This window comes from Euprymna scolopes, chromosome 10 (genome assembly GCF_053919585.1).
Source record: "Euprymna scolopes isolate OS-2025 chromosome 10, ASM5391958v1, whole genome shotgun sequence".
Lineage (NCBI taxonomy): Eukaryota > Metazoa > Mollusca > Cephalopoda > Sepiida > Sepiolidae > Euprymna > Euprymna scolopes.
The window spans coordinates 162247996-162264049 of NC_136491.1; the positions used below are offsets into that span (position 1 = coordinate 162247996).

At 36.8% G+C, this 16054-nt stretch overlaps 1 protein-coding gene across 4 annotated transcripts in view; it reads right to left on the reverse strand.

Moving 5' to 3' along the window:
• Window positions 1–1697: 1697 nt before the first annotated feature.
• Window positions 1698–16054, reverse strand: part of LOC145286344 (protein O-glucosyltransferase 2-like) — a 109649-nt gene continuing 95292 nt past the window's right edge. For 2 of the 4 annotated variants that reach the window (XM_080135277.1, XM_080135279.1), the window contains exons 7-9: window positions 15589–15678; window positions 10002–10110; window positions 1698–4112 (exon numbers count right to left, since the gene is read on the reverse strand). In XM_080135277.1, coding sequence (XP_079991403.1) covers window positions 10006–10110; window positions 15589–15678 — 195 coding nt within the window. In that variant the 3' untranslated portion in view covers window positions 1698–4112; window positions 10002–10005. The remainder of the gene's footprint in view (window positions 4113–10001; window positions 10111–15588; window positions 15679–16054) is intronic. The other 2 variants (XM_080135278.1, XM_080135280.1) reach the window with 1 other exon arrangement.

Below are 16054 nucleotides of genomic sequence, written 5' to 3' on the forward strand. Positions count from 1 at the left end.
TTCCAAGTACTCTCACTACTGCGCTATGGTCCTTGTTGCCCCTGTGAAGTAAATAAAGGGTCCTGCTTGAAATTCCATAATTCGACAGAAACATTCCCAAGTTTGATAAGATACACCTGAAGAAGGTCGGAGGTTACATTGAACGAAATGTGAAAATCACACTCAAGATAAGAACAGTACGAGGGGTGTGCAATAAGTAATGCCCCTGACCCACTTCCAGTTGTCTGATCTAGCTGAAATTTTACATGTGCAATGATTTATATCTCTACGGGTTATGTGGCAAATTACAGCTCTGAACTAATTGTCGTTTCTGTTTTACAGGTGTTTGAACTGAGTCAGCTGTGAAATGGAGCCTGTTGAATGTCGAGCAGTGATCTGGTTTTTGTATTTGAAAGGACGCACACCACAGGAGACTTTTGATGAAATGAAAGAAACTTATGGTGATATTGCCTCATCATATGACCTCGTAAAACGCTGGCATCGTGAATTCAAACATGGGCGGAAATCTGTGGAAACAACTCCCAGACCTGGTCGCCCCCGCTTCTGCCATTGATGAGGCATCTGTCCGTCAAGTTGAGGCTGCCATTTTGGAAGATCGGTGCATTACTATTCGCCAAATAGCTCAAGATGTCAAGATTAGTACAGGATCTGTGGAAACTATCATTCATGACCATTTTCATATGCATAAGGTATCTGCCAGATGGATTCCCAGGTTGTTCACACCATTCCAGAAGCGAGAACGCGTAGAGTACTCGAGGATGAATTTGGAGATGTGCCAAGAAGATGAGTCAAAGTTTTCAAAAAATTGATTACACAGGATGAAACCTGGGTTCATCACTATGATCCAGAGACCAAAGCCCAGTCAATGCAGTGGAAGCACCTGGACTCACCACCTCCAAAGAAGGCAAGGGTGCAGACCAGGACGAAGTAGTGATGACAGATTTCCTGACAAAGGGTACCACAATTACAGGAGCCTATTATGCTTCACTTTTGAGGAAATTAAGGTAAGCTATCAAAATCAAGAGGCGGGGCAAGATCACCAAAGGTACCCTCCTCCTGCAGGACAATGCTCTGGTCCACAACTCGCATGTAACCAGATTAGAAGCACGGGCGTGTGGTTATGAAATCCTTCCCCATCCTCCCTACTCTCCTGACCTTGCACCTTCAGACTTTCACCTCTTCCCAGCCATGAAGTTGTTTTTGAAAGGAAAGCGTTTCCCAGATGATGAAGCCTTGATTTCTGAAGTCACATTGTTGTTGGGGGACTCCAGAGCTGCATCAAACGATGGGAGAAATGCATAACTCTGGGTGGTTCCTATGTAGAGAAAGACTAATAACTGTGCCATTTCGTTGCTCTACTGCTATGGGAAGTGTCAGGGCATTACTTATTGCACACCCCTCGTAGTCCAATGAATCCAAATAATATGAATAACCCATCCTTAGCTCAAAAATTCAGAAACGTCATTAAAAATAGTTCTCAATTCGCACATATTCTTTAATAATCGGCTTTACTTAGTTTATGTCTTGCATTACAGAACTTTTATTCTATTTTATTCAGTTTAATAAGTATTTTTCTACAAGGAAAGTTGAGTTCATTTTTCTTATGAATGGATTGTATTTTCATTGAAACTTTATTTTTTGTGTATTTTTATTTATTTTGGAGATGAGGCTTCATATTCAATAACAAAAAAAACATGTTTATAAATATGTTACAAAAGTCAAGAAATAATTTATTCAGATGACTTATTAAATAATTCAACAAAAGAAAATAAAAACATTCACAAATAAATGTTAGCAGAGGCAGAAAATAGTTTACTTTTTGGTTTGTTTTGTTTTACGGCATATCAAGCCTTTCCGGATTCTTTAATGCTGAATCCAGTAATTTTGTAACAGTTTTTAAGCTTAACATTGTTTATATATTCAACATATAGTAATAATATAATAATAATAATAATAATATATATTCAAGTAGTTATTAATGATATTTGTTTTGTTTTCTTGGGGGTGCGGGGCAGTCAGCATCTTCTAACGCCTTACAGACAGGGTATAAACAATTTAAATAATTTACCAAAGGAAATAAAACATGTTTACATGAGATATTTTTTTTCATTTGAATATATTATTTCTTGCTTTCATATGGGGGGAGGGGGGCACTCTCGTAGATGGTCGCCCTTTATTTTGTATTTTATTCATTTATTTCTTCAAATATTAGATGCTACCATTAGAGTATATGTAAAAGAAAATTATATTTGCTACAAGTTCTATAAATATTCATTGAATGCTTAGATTGGAATTTTTTTTTTTTTTTCAATGGCCTAAGCTTACCGAAATTTTTGTCTGGAAATCTTTGTTTTCTTTGATTAAATCTTTTTTTCTACTCAATTTATAAATAATTAAAAATAGAAATACGAAATTTTGAATTTAGAAATTATTTAAAAAAATAAATTTCTCTGCTGAATAAACCAAATCACTACCACTACAATGGAAGCTACAAGAAAATGTTGAACTTTTTTTACATCAAATTGTTAGGTGAAAGTTCAGAATAGTTACCCCCTCCCTATATTAAGAATGTCTTTCTAAATAATAATGTCATTATTGCAGCAGGTTTCGTACACGCATGGTATAAAAAAATGCATAAATACTGAAATTATTATTTTAACAAAAAAAAAACTTGTTTACAAATTGCAAGAAATAATTTTCGTAAGATGTCCGCCCTTTATTTTGTATCTAAATCAAATTTCACTAAATAAAATAAAGGATTTTTTTTAAAAACAATCAGATAACTCTTTCTAAAAAAATTTAACTTTTACTTTATAGCCAATTAGCCAGCTAAATAAAATTCCGATCTGTCAAAGAAAAGATGATGGCTGGCCGCATAACTTGTTAAGTGTTGAGACATGTTGAACAGAGTGCAGTCTCGATACTGAGTGTGAAGTAATTTCCAGTAACAAAGATGGCGGCCAAGAATCAATGCAGTCGCGATACTGAGTGTGAAGTAATTTCCTGTGACAAAGATGGTGGCTAAGAATCAAATGTGATTCCTGACATAGCCAATGGCGAACTGATTGAATCCAAAATTTGACAATTCTTATAGTAACTTTGAAAGATTTTCATTGGTTGATTACCACAACCGGTGGTTATAAAAATTGTCGAAATCATTGGTGTCATAACCATTACTTGTGAAGGGGAAGGTCTCCAAGCAGCTTCGGTTGCAGGGAGACAGGGTAGAGTACTCGTCAAGGATCCGTTCTTGACACTTAGCTCAATAGTTGAGGGGTCAGGAACCGGCTCAGCACCTGTCGGACTGAGGTACACCGCCTGGGTAATACCTAGGAGGTCCACCCTCCCAGGCCTTGCCACCGAACTTTCCGGTGGAGTAAGTTCATTATTTACTGCCTGAGGCGCTCCGACAGGGGAATGCCAACGGGGTTACTCAGGCAATTTTTGCAATTGCAGGAGTGCCCCTCCTTTAGGGGACTCTGCTTTAATCCCCACCTTCCGGCCTTGTGCCAAATATTGCTGTGGTGAGCATAAATTAAATATCTACCCCCATTAGGAGTCAAAAACATTTTACAGTTACTTTATTTTTTAGCTTTTCCAGTCAATTTTATTATTATTTTTTTTTAATGGTTAGTAATTGTAAATTTCTTTACTTTGTAAAATCCAAACTTGGACCCTTAATTAGTTTTTCTATAGCAAGTGTCATAAAATAAATATTAGATTTTTATTCAACAGCATAAAATTGACCCATACTAATAATTCAAGCACTTTCTGAAGACTATACAATTTGGGCTAGATTTTCAGTATAAATTTTTCCCACCGATGTCAGATTGGCCTCAATCTGATTTTGATAAATATATTAAAGAATAATTAAATCCATTCAAGCATTGTATAATTATTCACATTTCAGCTTCAAACCGCATTTCTGCTCAATATTGTTTTGTTTTTTCTCCAAGCATGGCAGCATTCTTCAGTTTGTTCTTAAGATTTTGAGTTTCATTTGAGTCTATCTTCAGTTTTTATTCAAACTTTGGTTGTGGATCAATTTGTATGCAATTGATGAATTTTTTTTTTTTTGGTTTCCATTATTATTCCACCCGGATATTGTTTGACTGAAAAAAAGAAAAAAAAAAAAAAGAATCACAATTGTATATTTTTAATATCTCTAGAGTAATCTATATATATAAAAGCGAATATGTATGTATGTACGCTTTTCCTCGATGTCCACAAAAGGCTTCTTTCAGAGAAGCGCTTGCTCTGTTCACAACTTCTTAAAACTTTTTATATCAAAACCGTCCTCTCATGACGAGATCGGTTCTACGCATGCGTCAGATGACGTCATGACCTGATTTAGTTTAAATAGTTGAAGAACTGACTAAATTTCATGTACGTTATGTTAGCTCAGTTGGTTCATTATCTAAACATTTTGGGTTCGAATCGTGGTGCGAGATGTCTTTTTCTTTCTTTTTTTTTTGATTTTTTAAATCTAAATATTGAAACAAGCCATTTTCCACGTAATGTTATAAATCTAAATGTTGAAACAAGCCATTTTCCACGTAATGTTCGTTTTTTTTTTTTTTTTTTTTTTTTTTTTTTTACTTCGCTTATTCTTAGGTTTTCATTAACACCCCCGACCGACCACACACTCCCAAAAACACCCGGGTACACACCGATTTTTTAAATTTTAATATTGAAACCGGCTTATTAAAGCCATTTTTCACATGTTTTTTTTTTTTTTTTTTTTTTTTGGGGGGGTTTTAATGTTTGTTTTTCTGTTTTCTTTTTTCGATTTTTACATTTAACATTGTTCGTTTGCCGTACATTAGTTTTTTTTTGTGTTTTTCTTCGATGTTTTGATTACCCCCCCCCCTCGGGTACCCCCCCCCCCCCTGCTTAAGTTTTAACATTTGTTTTTCGTTTGTTTGCCTTACGTTATTTTTTATTTTTTTTTTTTATGTTTTGATTACCCACCGCCCGGGTATCCTCCGCTTTATTTTTCAGATGAGTTTTAACGTTCGTTTTTCAGTTTTCTTTTTTTTTTTACTTCGCTTATTCTTAGGTTTTCATTAACAACCACACACACCTCCAAACACTCGGGCAATGCCCTCCACCTCTGCTTAGCAGGGTATTTTAACGTTCGTCTTTCTGTTTTTTTTTTTTTACTTTCCTTATTCTTAGGTTTTCATTAACATCCCCATCCCTACCCAACCACACACACTGAAAAACACCTGGGCAATGCCGGGTACCTCTCACTAGTCTATAAATATAAAAGCAAAAATGTATGTATGTTCGCTTTTTGTGTATGTCTGTAAAAGGCTTTTTTTACTGGACTTCTCAGTCGGCTCATTCCTTAAAACTTTTTATATGCTGTCTAAATGATAATTTCTAAAAGTTACAAAGAGTTACGAATGAGGGTTGCGTGTGTATTTAATTTGCTCAACTTTCACGCACTATTTTTTCCAGAATTTTAGATTGTCATGTGTATCTTTCGCTTTTCAGTATAAAAAAAGCAAAACTAGGTTTGAATCGGCACTTCCGGAAAGCGATGTAAGCGTTTGGTCCATGTCGACTTTTTTTAGCGTCATATCAAACAATTGCTTTCGTCTGGACACTCCTCTAACAAACGAGGAGTTGTTTTTCCTCGAAATTGGGTAAAAACAAACAAACCGAGTTATTGACCTCATTAAAAACTGTCCCACAGAAAATGTTAACTGCTGAATAGCTATTGCTTACGTCGTAATGCTTGCACAAAATGTTAACTCTATGACTTCCACTTGACGTCATTTAGTGCAGGCACCTGTCAATTCTCTTCTTAATTAAATAAATTCAAAATTCTTTCAGTAACTCATTCTTGCTGGTCGATTGGTTAATGTGTCATGTTTTTTTCACATTTCATTTTCCAACTCTGCCTCAGGGCTTCGAGTTCGATTCTACCTAATTACCAAAACATTTTTTACCCATGTTTCTTTTTGATTTAAGAGCACACATCTCGAAACACCCGGGCAACGCTGGGTACCCCCGCTAGTCTATATATATAAAAGCGAAAATGTGTGTGTGTTTGTATGTCTCGCAAAAACTTTCGACAGGCCACGGTTTTTCGGCAGACAGGTATCATTCTAAAGCTCGAACCTCCGGCCGACAAATATAAAAAAATTGGGCAAAAATATTCATTCCTTCATCCTTAACGGCTCTCTTTTTTACAGGAAAGAGTGAAAAAAAAAAAATGGTATCTCCATGAAAAGATGACTTTACACATGCGTCAATATGCGCACAAGACGTTGTACATTGAATTCGTTTTAAATGTTATAATAACCGACCTACTTTCATCTAGGCGTCTATAGTGCGATAGGTTAAGTGACAGTGTTGTTATCTAAATTTTCAGGTTCGATCCTAGTTATCAGATATACTTTTTTTGAAACAAGGTTTTTTCGCTTTTCGCTGTGTTTTTTTCGTTTTTGTTGTTTTTCCTTTTTTTTTTTTTAATCCGATTGTTTTAAAGAAGTTTTACGTCCATTCGCAGTTTTGTTTTGTTTTTTTCCGATTTTTAAAAAAAGTTTTAACAGGGTTATTAATTCACTTATTCTTCCGCCCCTACATACACACCTCCAACCACCCGGGCAACGCCGTCCTTTTTTGGGGGGAGGGGGTTTGTTTTTCCTATTTTTTTTTTTTTTTTAACGTTCGTTGGCTGTTTTTTTTTGTTTGGGTTTTTCCTATTTTTTTAAGTTCTTTACCCCCCCACCCCCACAACACCCGGGCAACATCGGGTACCCCTGCTAGTCTATATATATATATATATATATATATATAAAAGGCAAAATGTGTGTGAGTGTGTGTATGTCTCGCAAAAACTTTCGACATGGTCCACGGATTTTCGCCACATAGTTATCATTTTAAAGCTACAATCTTCGCCTGACAAATATCGAAAAATTGGCCGAAAACATTAATTCCTTTACCCTAAACTGGGCCCTTTTCTATAAGGAGAGTGCCAAAAAATTTGTTTCTTCATTTTCTCTGCTCCTGCTATGTGCCAAATGATTAAAGTCATGGCTGTATAGTGCCGGAAGTTACCGCAAATGACTTGGATTGTGTAACTAAGGGATTATGGGTGCTCATGGCTTCCATTTAGAACATGTATACTGTTTATGTAGCCCTGGCATGACAAGGCGAATGGGTTTCCTCACTCCTCACATAGTTGCTGTAGACATGATCCCAAATAGTATTCTCTCATTTCTAAGTAGAAATATACCTTGCTAAGGATGAAAAGAGTAAATAAACAAATTGTATTAGTAAAGGAATTGGCAATGAAACCGTTCATGAACAATTACATTGTTCATTGTTATTTTTTCTTTTTTTTTTCTTTTTTACAAGGAGGTCACTACTTATCAAGGCCCAGAAGCCACTCAGGGATAAGGGTTATTGCATGTACAGTACGTTGTATGTTAGTGTTGAGATTTCATAAAGTGTCTACTTAAGGGGGCAGTTCATCAGAAATTAGTTTATGTTGGATTTGAAGACATCCAAGTTGTAGTCAGGTGGGAAACAGGCAGACGGAACAGAGTTCCACTGGCGTGCTGTTCTAAGAAAGAAGATTTGTTCATGGAATCTACGTTTTGATTTAGACACAGATAGAGAGTGGGGAAAATTTTTGACAGTGGCTTCAGCTAGACGGGTGTTTTTCGTAAAAGATTGGTGAGGGGGGACCAGAGATTGGAGCTCAGACGAGCACTTGCCATGGAAATAACAGTAAAACAAAGATAGGCTCGCAACGTCTCTTCTGTGGGAAAGAGGTTGCAGGGAAGAGAAAAGGGCATCACCCACTAAGCCACAAAGTCTATTTTGTACTCTGTCAAGGCAGGATAGGCTGTTTTTAGCAGCTCCTGCCCAAATATGGCAGCAGTATTCCATCCTTGGACGTACTTGGCTTTTATATAGATAGAGAATAGCATCATTAATGAGATATCTTTTGAAGCGGTAGAAGGAACCCACCATCTTTCCAGCGATCCTGGCAACAGACTTGATGTATGTGTTCCATTTCATATCAGGATTAAAGGTCAAGCCCAGAAGCTTGTCAAAACATTGAGTTTCTCCTAGGCGAGAGCCATCCATTACAATTGATGCCAGATGGGGATCAGAGCGTTGATGGTGTAAAGATAGGAGCTTGGTTTTAGATGCATTAAAGGTAACCAGCCACGTCTTCCCCCACTGAACAAGTTGGAAAAGTTCCTAAACTTGGAAAATGAATTTCCATAATCACGAGTTGCGTTGTTTGCATTTAATATTTCATTAAAAATTGAAATGAAAAAATTGATTAAAACAAAAAGTGGAATAATAAATCAATCAAAATGAACTCATTTAAACAAACTTAAGACTTAGAAAGTATGAAAAAGCTTTTTTTTTTTTTTTTTTTTTTTTTTTTAAAACATTCACGTTCACCCCTAACAAGGCATATCGCCACTTGAACATAAGGGACTACTATTTGCGACCATGTCTAGGAAAGATTAACAAGATGTTGGTTTACATTACATTTAAACTTCTGCATATCAGTACAGTTAGGGAAGTAAGTAGCAGGAAGGGAATTCTAAAGTGTAGCTCTTTGAGGGAAGAAACTATTAGAGTAGCTTTCTGGCTTTAAGAACCACAACAGTGAAGGGGTGAGATTTTGTTGCTAAGCGGGTTTGTCAGGATATGTACGTCAAGGGGGCACAAGTGCAACGTGTTCATCAGAACCCATTCCATTAAATTACTTGTAAAACAGGCACAGAGATGCAACATTGCAGCAATGGGACAGGGGTTGGAGCTTAGTTGACAAAGTGAGACCTATTAGATTGGAAACTTATTTCAGACCCTATCTAAGACAAAGAGACTAGTGGTAGATGCACCAGCTCAGATGTGGTAACAATACTCCATGCATGGTCAAATAGTGGCCTTGTATGAGGTACAGGATACTCTTAGGCGTGAGTAGTTTTCTAGCTCGATAGAGAGAACCCCCCTTCTTTGCAACAGCTTTTGCAATGTACTGAATGTATTTGTTCCAGTTCATATTGCCTGTGAATGTTAGGCTGAGGAGTTTGAAGGAAGAATTCTTAGGTAAGGTGTTATTTGTCATGGATATTGGCGTCTTGTAATTGTTAAAGAAGAGCAGCTTAGTCTTACTAGTATTAAATGTTACCATCCATTTACACTCCCATTCAACTACGGTCTGGAGGTCATTTCCTAAGGATTCAGCCAATGTCTTGGATTTGTGTACATCCGTTCTTCCCTCATGCATGTTAAACAGCATTATATCATCAGAAAATATAGCAATCTCAGACACAATATTATCAGGAAGGTTGTTTATGAATATCAGGAATAATAGTGGTCCAAGGATCAACCCCTGAGGTACTCTATTATTAATGTTATGCTGCTTGGATGGACATCTATCAATGACAACCTGGATGGTCCTATTGCCTAAGAAAGATCTAATTATATTTACTATACGTCCAGTTATACTGTACAATTTAATTTTCATTAGCAGCCCTTCATGCCAGACTTTATCAAAGGTCTTGGATATATCAAGGGCTACAGCCCTGGCTTCACGAACCTTATCTAGTACATGGTATATGCATTCAGAGATGAATGTTAAAATATCTGCAGTAGAACAACATTGCCTAAATCCATACTGTTTGTCAGAGAGAAGATTTGCTTTTGCGAGGTGATAGACTAGTGCTTGAGTAATTATGGTCTCAAAAATTGTAGTAAAGAGGGGAGGAAACTGATAGGGTGATAATTGAAAGGGTCAGTTCTTTCACCAGAATTCTTATACACTGGTACCACGGATGCTATTTTCCAGTTGTTAGGGAAGTAAGATTCAGCAAGGAATTTATTGTAGAGCTAGGAATGTATGGGGGCTAGCTCAGCTGAACATTTCTTAATTAGTATAGCAGAGATAAGATCAGGTCCACATGCCTTGGAGGTGTTTTTTTATGATATCACGGACATGAGACATGGTGACATTGTACCTTTTTATTTCCCATTGCATTCACAGCTTGATTCCTGATCAAATGGTTGGTCAACAATTGAGAAAGATGGATCAACAATCGGTTTGGATTGAAGAATTTGTGAAAATCTCTGCAATAAATGAAAGAAATTAATTCTTTAAAATGTCTGAGACATTCAAAATAATCATTAAAAGTTGAAGAGGATAAGAATTCGGAGAAATTGAATATTTGTTGAATTATTTCCTATTTCAAAAAAGTAAACAGAAAATTTTTAATTGGAATATTTCAAACAATGAGCGCCCATATTGCTAAGTAGTCAAATATACAAGGGGTGTGCAATAAGTAATGGCCCTGACTCACTTCCAGTTGTCTGATCTAGCTGAAATTTTACATGTGCAATGATTTATATCTCTACGGGTTATGTGGCAAATTACAGCTCTGAACTAATTGTCGTTTCTGTTTTACAGGTGTTTGAACTGAGTCAGATGTGAAATGGAGCCTGTTGAATGTCGAGCAGTGATCTGTTTTTTGTATTTGAAAGGACGCACACCACAGGAGACTTTTGATGAAATGAAAGAAACTTATAGTGATAATGCCCCATCATATGACCTTGTAAAACGCTGGCATCGTGAATTCAAACATGGCCGGAAGTCTTTGGAAACAGCTCTCAGGCCTGGTTGCCCCCGCCCCTTCTGCCATTGATGAGGCATCTGTCCGTCAAGAGGAGCCTGCCATTTTGGAAGATCGGCACATTACTATTCGCCAAATAGCCCAAGATGTCAAGATTAGTACAGGGTTTGTGGAAACTATCATTCATGACCATTTTTATATGCATAAGGTGTCTGCCAGATGGATTCCTGGGTTGCTCACACCATTCCAGAAGCGAGAATGTGTCGAGTGCTCAAGGATGAATTTGGAGATGTGCCAAGAAGATGAGTCAAAGTTTTCAAAAGACTGATTACACAGGACGAAACCTGGGTCCATCACTATGATCCAGAGACCAAAGCCCAGTCAATGCAGTGAAAGCATTTGGACTCACCAAAGAAGGCAAGGGTGCAGTCCTCCGCTGGCAAGCTCATGCTCACAGTCTTCTGGGACCAGGACGGAGTAGTGATGACAGATTTCCTGGCAAAGGGTACCACAATTACAGGAGCCTATTATGCTTCACTTTTGAGGAAATTAAGGGAAGCTATCAAAATCAGGAGGCGGAGCAAGATCAGCCACGGTACCCTCCTCCTGTAGAACAACGCTACGGTCCACAACTCGCATGTTGCCAGATCAGAAGCACGGGCGTGTGGTTATGAAATCCTTCCCCATCCTCCCTACTCTCCTGACCTTGCACCCTCTGACTTTCACCTCTTCCCAGCCATGAAGTTGTTTTTGAAAGGAAAGCGTTTCCCAGATGATGCAGCCTTATTTCTGAAGTCACATTGCGGTTGGAGGACCAAACTGGTTGTTCTAAAAAAAAAAAAAAAAAAAAAAAACGGTCTCCAGAGCTGCATCAAACGATGGGAGAACTGCATAACTCTGGGCGGTTCCTATGTAGAGGAAGACTAATAACTGTGCCAAGTTTCGTTGCTCTACTGCTATGGGAAGTGTGTCAGGGGCATTACTTATTGCACGCCCCTCGTATGATCTACACCATCTGCTACATGCAGAAGAGGTAAGAGAATCGACAGAGTATGTATATCCGGTTTTAGTGTAATATTCCTTCAAACATTACTTGTTCTATTGATAATTTTATCCCTTCTTGAGTATACAAATCCTATGTTGACAGAGCTGGCAGTAGGTGGAGTGTTGAGCAACTGACCCCACTTTCTCATGTAGATATTCAGTTAATCTTTATAGTGTACAGTGAACTACTGCCCAACAACCGCCAAGATATAATTGCTGCATTTTGTGCAGAAAACACGTTCTTGGCATCTTGATGAAGCAATGCTGACTAGATAAACAGGCATACACATAATATTAAACAGCATATAAGATATGTTTAAAAATATCATCTTCAAAATTAATTTTGGAATCTATGAATCCTCTAATTTTGCCACAAACAATGTACTCTGACGAACTTACTGCACTTATTCCCCATCCCCAATATAAATACTTCTGGCCAAACCAACTGGCAGCAAAATTCCACCCTTTTACTGTAGAGTTCTTAAGATGCTGAAAACTCTACTCAAATAGCTTCCTTCCTCAGATCGCTTGCCCTTTTCCTTCTCCCTATTTCCCCGACTGTACAAACATGCAGAAATTTAAATCCAATGTGAACAAATATAGTAATATAGTCTGGCAAATGAGCACCTAAACGACCAATTCAAACATAGTCTAGACAGGTCATTTAGGTTTCTACATCTGCTCACTTGATGTACTATTTTCTACTCTACTATTGGTGATTGTTCACTTTCTTTGAGCTCCCAATAGTGGTTTGCTAATGCTGTTTTTATTTGGCATTTTTCGTATTTGAATGTAATTATGTGATCATAATATCTGCTTTTACAATCCAGAGAGGTCATTCCTACATAATATTCTTTGTTATCTGTATTTTCTCTGGCAAAACCTTAAAAACCCATGTTTGAATGAGAAATTTGCTATCTTAAACTTAAAAAAACAACAAATTTATTAAATTTCAAAAGTGAAATAACAAATGTATGTATACACAAAATAAACTTTACCTTCAGATGACAAAAAAATGATGAACTACTACTACTAATAATAACAATAACAATATCAAAAATGCTAATCATAATTATAAAAATAATTAATAAATAAACAAATACATAAACAAACACTCTAGTATAACATAAAATGTAAATAGACATCCAAATTAAAACTAGATTATCTCCGATCACAAAGAAATAAAAAAAAAACCCTTGCAAAAACAACAAAGAAACAGGTACACACACTCATTGGCTACAATAAAAGTGTGTGTGTGTGAATAACTAAGATTCTGATTGTCAAAGCCAGTACCACGGGATATATAGAAACATGAAGAAACATAAATTCCATGCAATATCCTGAGGAATACTAACAAAGATGAAACACAGGAAATTATACATAACTGAATTGCCATATATATTTTCAGAATTTACTACCTAGCTCTAGTGTTGAAGTAAACACTGAAAATATTTACATAAAATTTTATGTAGATAAATAAAATAATAATAATAAATATATATAAGAAGAGATGAGATTTCAAAGCTAAATAAAACTTTATTACATCATCAAGTCAATAAATACAAAGGAAAATAGAACCTTTTATGCACACAGCTTTTTGCATATTTTTGCACACTCATATATAAGGATGTATTCATTTCCAGTTCTGATTTGCAAGAATCTACTAAGGATACATCTGTTCCAGATTTTTACTGTGAATTCTTTATCATCGGCTCAATATCCTCTGGATTTTTCTCGCGGACTTGGATAACCTTCTAAAGTTTGGACTACTTTTGTTTTCTTATTTTTGTATATTTTTTCCATTGCTTGTTACATATATTTTTGTATTTCTCTATTTCCGTACACTCCTGTATATGTCCCCATTTCTCCTTTCTACTTCACTCTCAACATCATTTCTGCTGCTGTATGCATATAATCTTTCTCTGTTTCATATCTAAGCTAATGCCTTTAAGCCAGCTTCTTTGTAGATAAATCAACCTGGCCCTTTCTCCTCTTCTGATGTGAAGCATTTGACTTGGAAATGTCATAGTCTAAATAGGTTCTTTTTTCCTTTGCTCTTTTTCTTTATTGATCTGATGGTGTAATAAAGTTCTGTGTAATCTTGAATTATCGTATTTTACTTCTTATGAGGGGCATGCAATAAGTAATGCCCCTGACCCACTTCCCATAGAAGTAGAGTAACGAAACTTGGCACAGTTATTAGTCTCTCTCTACATAGGAACCACCCAGAGTTATGCAGTTCTCCCATCGTTGTCCTGCAGGGGGAGGGTACCGTGGCTGATCTTGCCCCGCCTCTTGATTTTGATAGCTTCCCTTAATTTTCTAAAAAGTGAAGCATAATAGTCTTTTGTAATTGTGGTATCCTTTGCCAGGAAATCTGTCATCACTACTCCGTCCTGGTCCCAGAAGACTGTGAGCATGAGCTTGCCAGAGGAGGGCTGCACCCTTGCCTTCTTTGGTGAGTCCAAATGCTTCCACTGCATTGACTGGGCTTTGGTCTCTGGATCATAGTGATGGACCCAGGTTTTGTCCTGTGTAATCAGTCTTTTGAAAAACTTTGACTCATCTTCTTGGCACATCTCCAAATTCATCCTTGAGCACTCGACACATTCTCGCTTCTGGAATGGTGTGAGCAACCCGGGAATCCATCTGGCAGACACCTTATGCATATGAAAATGGTCATGAATGATAGTTTCCACAGACCCTGTACTAATCTTGACATCTTGGGCTATTTGGCGAATAGTAATGTGCCGATCTTCCAAAATGGCAGGCTCCACTTGACGGACAGATGCCTCATCAATGGCAGAAGGGGGGAGTGACCAGGTCTGAGAGCTGTTTCCAAAGACTTCTGGCCATATTTGAATTCACGATGCCAGCGTTTTAAAAGGTCATATGATGGGGCATTATCACTATAAGTTTCTTTCATTTCATCAAAAGTCTTCTGTGGTGTGCGTCCTTTCAAATACAAAAACCAGATCACTGCTTGACATTCAACAGGCTCCATTTCACACCTGACTCAGTTCAAACACCTGTAAAACAGAAACGACAATTAGTTCAGAGCTGTAATTTGCCACATAACCCGTAGAGATATAAATCATTGCACATGTAAAATTTCAGCTAGATCAGATAACTGGAAGTGAGTCAGGGCCATTACTTATTGCACGCCCCTCGTATAATAATTGCTCTACTTATCAAGGTAGTAAAATCTCTACATGGTTAAGTTTGTTTGCTAAAATTTTATTTGTATCTTTATTAATTTTATTTATTACTATATATATATATATATATATATATATATATATATATATGTGTGTGTGTGTATTTATATATCTATATGTTTCTCATGAAATATCATAGACGATTTCGGCAGTAGAGTTTCTAATTCCCTAACAGGTTTTCTTGTTTCTGGCAAGAACTGGCTGATGTAACTGCCATATTCATTTATTTACCTGAGTGCTTTCTGATCCATCCAGATATATCTTGAGAGGTGCTTTTCAATTAGGATGCTAGGATATTGATAGGAGTAATTTCCTTCATATAAATATCTTAGCATCTTTTCTGATAATCACACAAAATACTTAGGTAAAAAACAAATATGATGGTTACATGAGCCAGCTCAACCAGAAAAAAAACAAAACAAAAAAAACTTATCAGCACATTGGCCGATTTCGGCGTTCATATGTGTCAGACAAACATACACATACATAATCAGTTTTATTATTTAGATGGAAACATCAGAAAAGGAAGTAAAATAAATTGCTCTCTATATAATTTCACTAATGAATTAATGATGCCACTGAATAAACGTAAAAAAAACAATATACACGGAAATGAGATTATTCCTAGCAAATTTCACTTTTTTATATCCATAGGAGAGGTGCACTTGCATAGACATATCATCACTTTTATAAGAACTCAAAATGAATATTCTTACCTGGAAGAGAACAGCGTGATAACACAATATATCTGTTGGCATCAAATGATTTCTAATGAAATTCTGGCCATTTCTGGCAATTCTTTTTGCCTGAAATGAATAAACAAATGTTTTTTAACCAAAACTATAAGTAAGACACCTCAAAAGCATATGGACCTGATCTCATCCCGGCTGTACTATTAAAGAAATGCTCTGCTGAGGTTGCTCCAGTTCTCTCAAAACTCTTCAACAAATGCCTTAACGAATCTTGCTTTTCTCACAGCTGGAAAACTGCTCCTGTGGTACCAGTTTACAAGAATACTATAATGATACTCTAACTTAACTTCTAAATCTGACCCCCAAGATCGCCATGGGCATGGAATTTGTGCCTATATTAGGGATAACTTTCCATGTGGTAGGGACATCTCCCGGGAAGATCCTAACTTACCCTATATGTGCTTCCGGGTTGCTTTAGCTCACACTACGG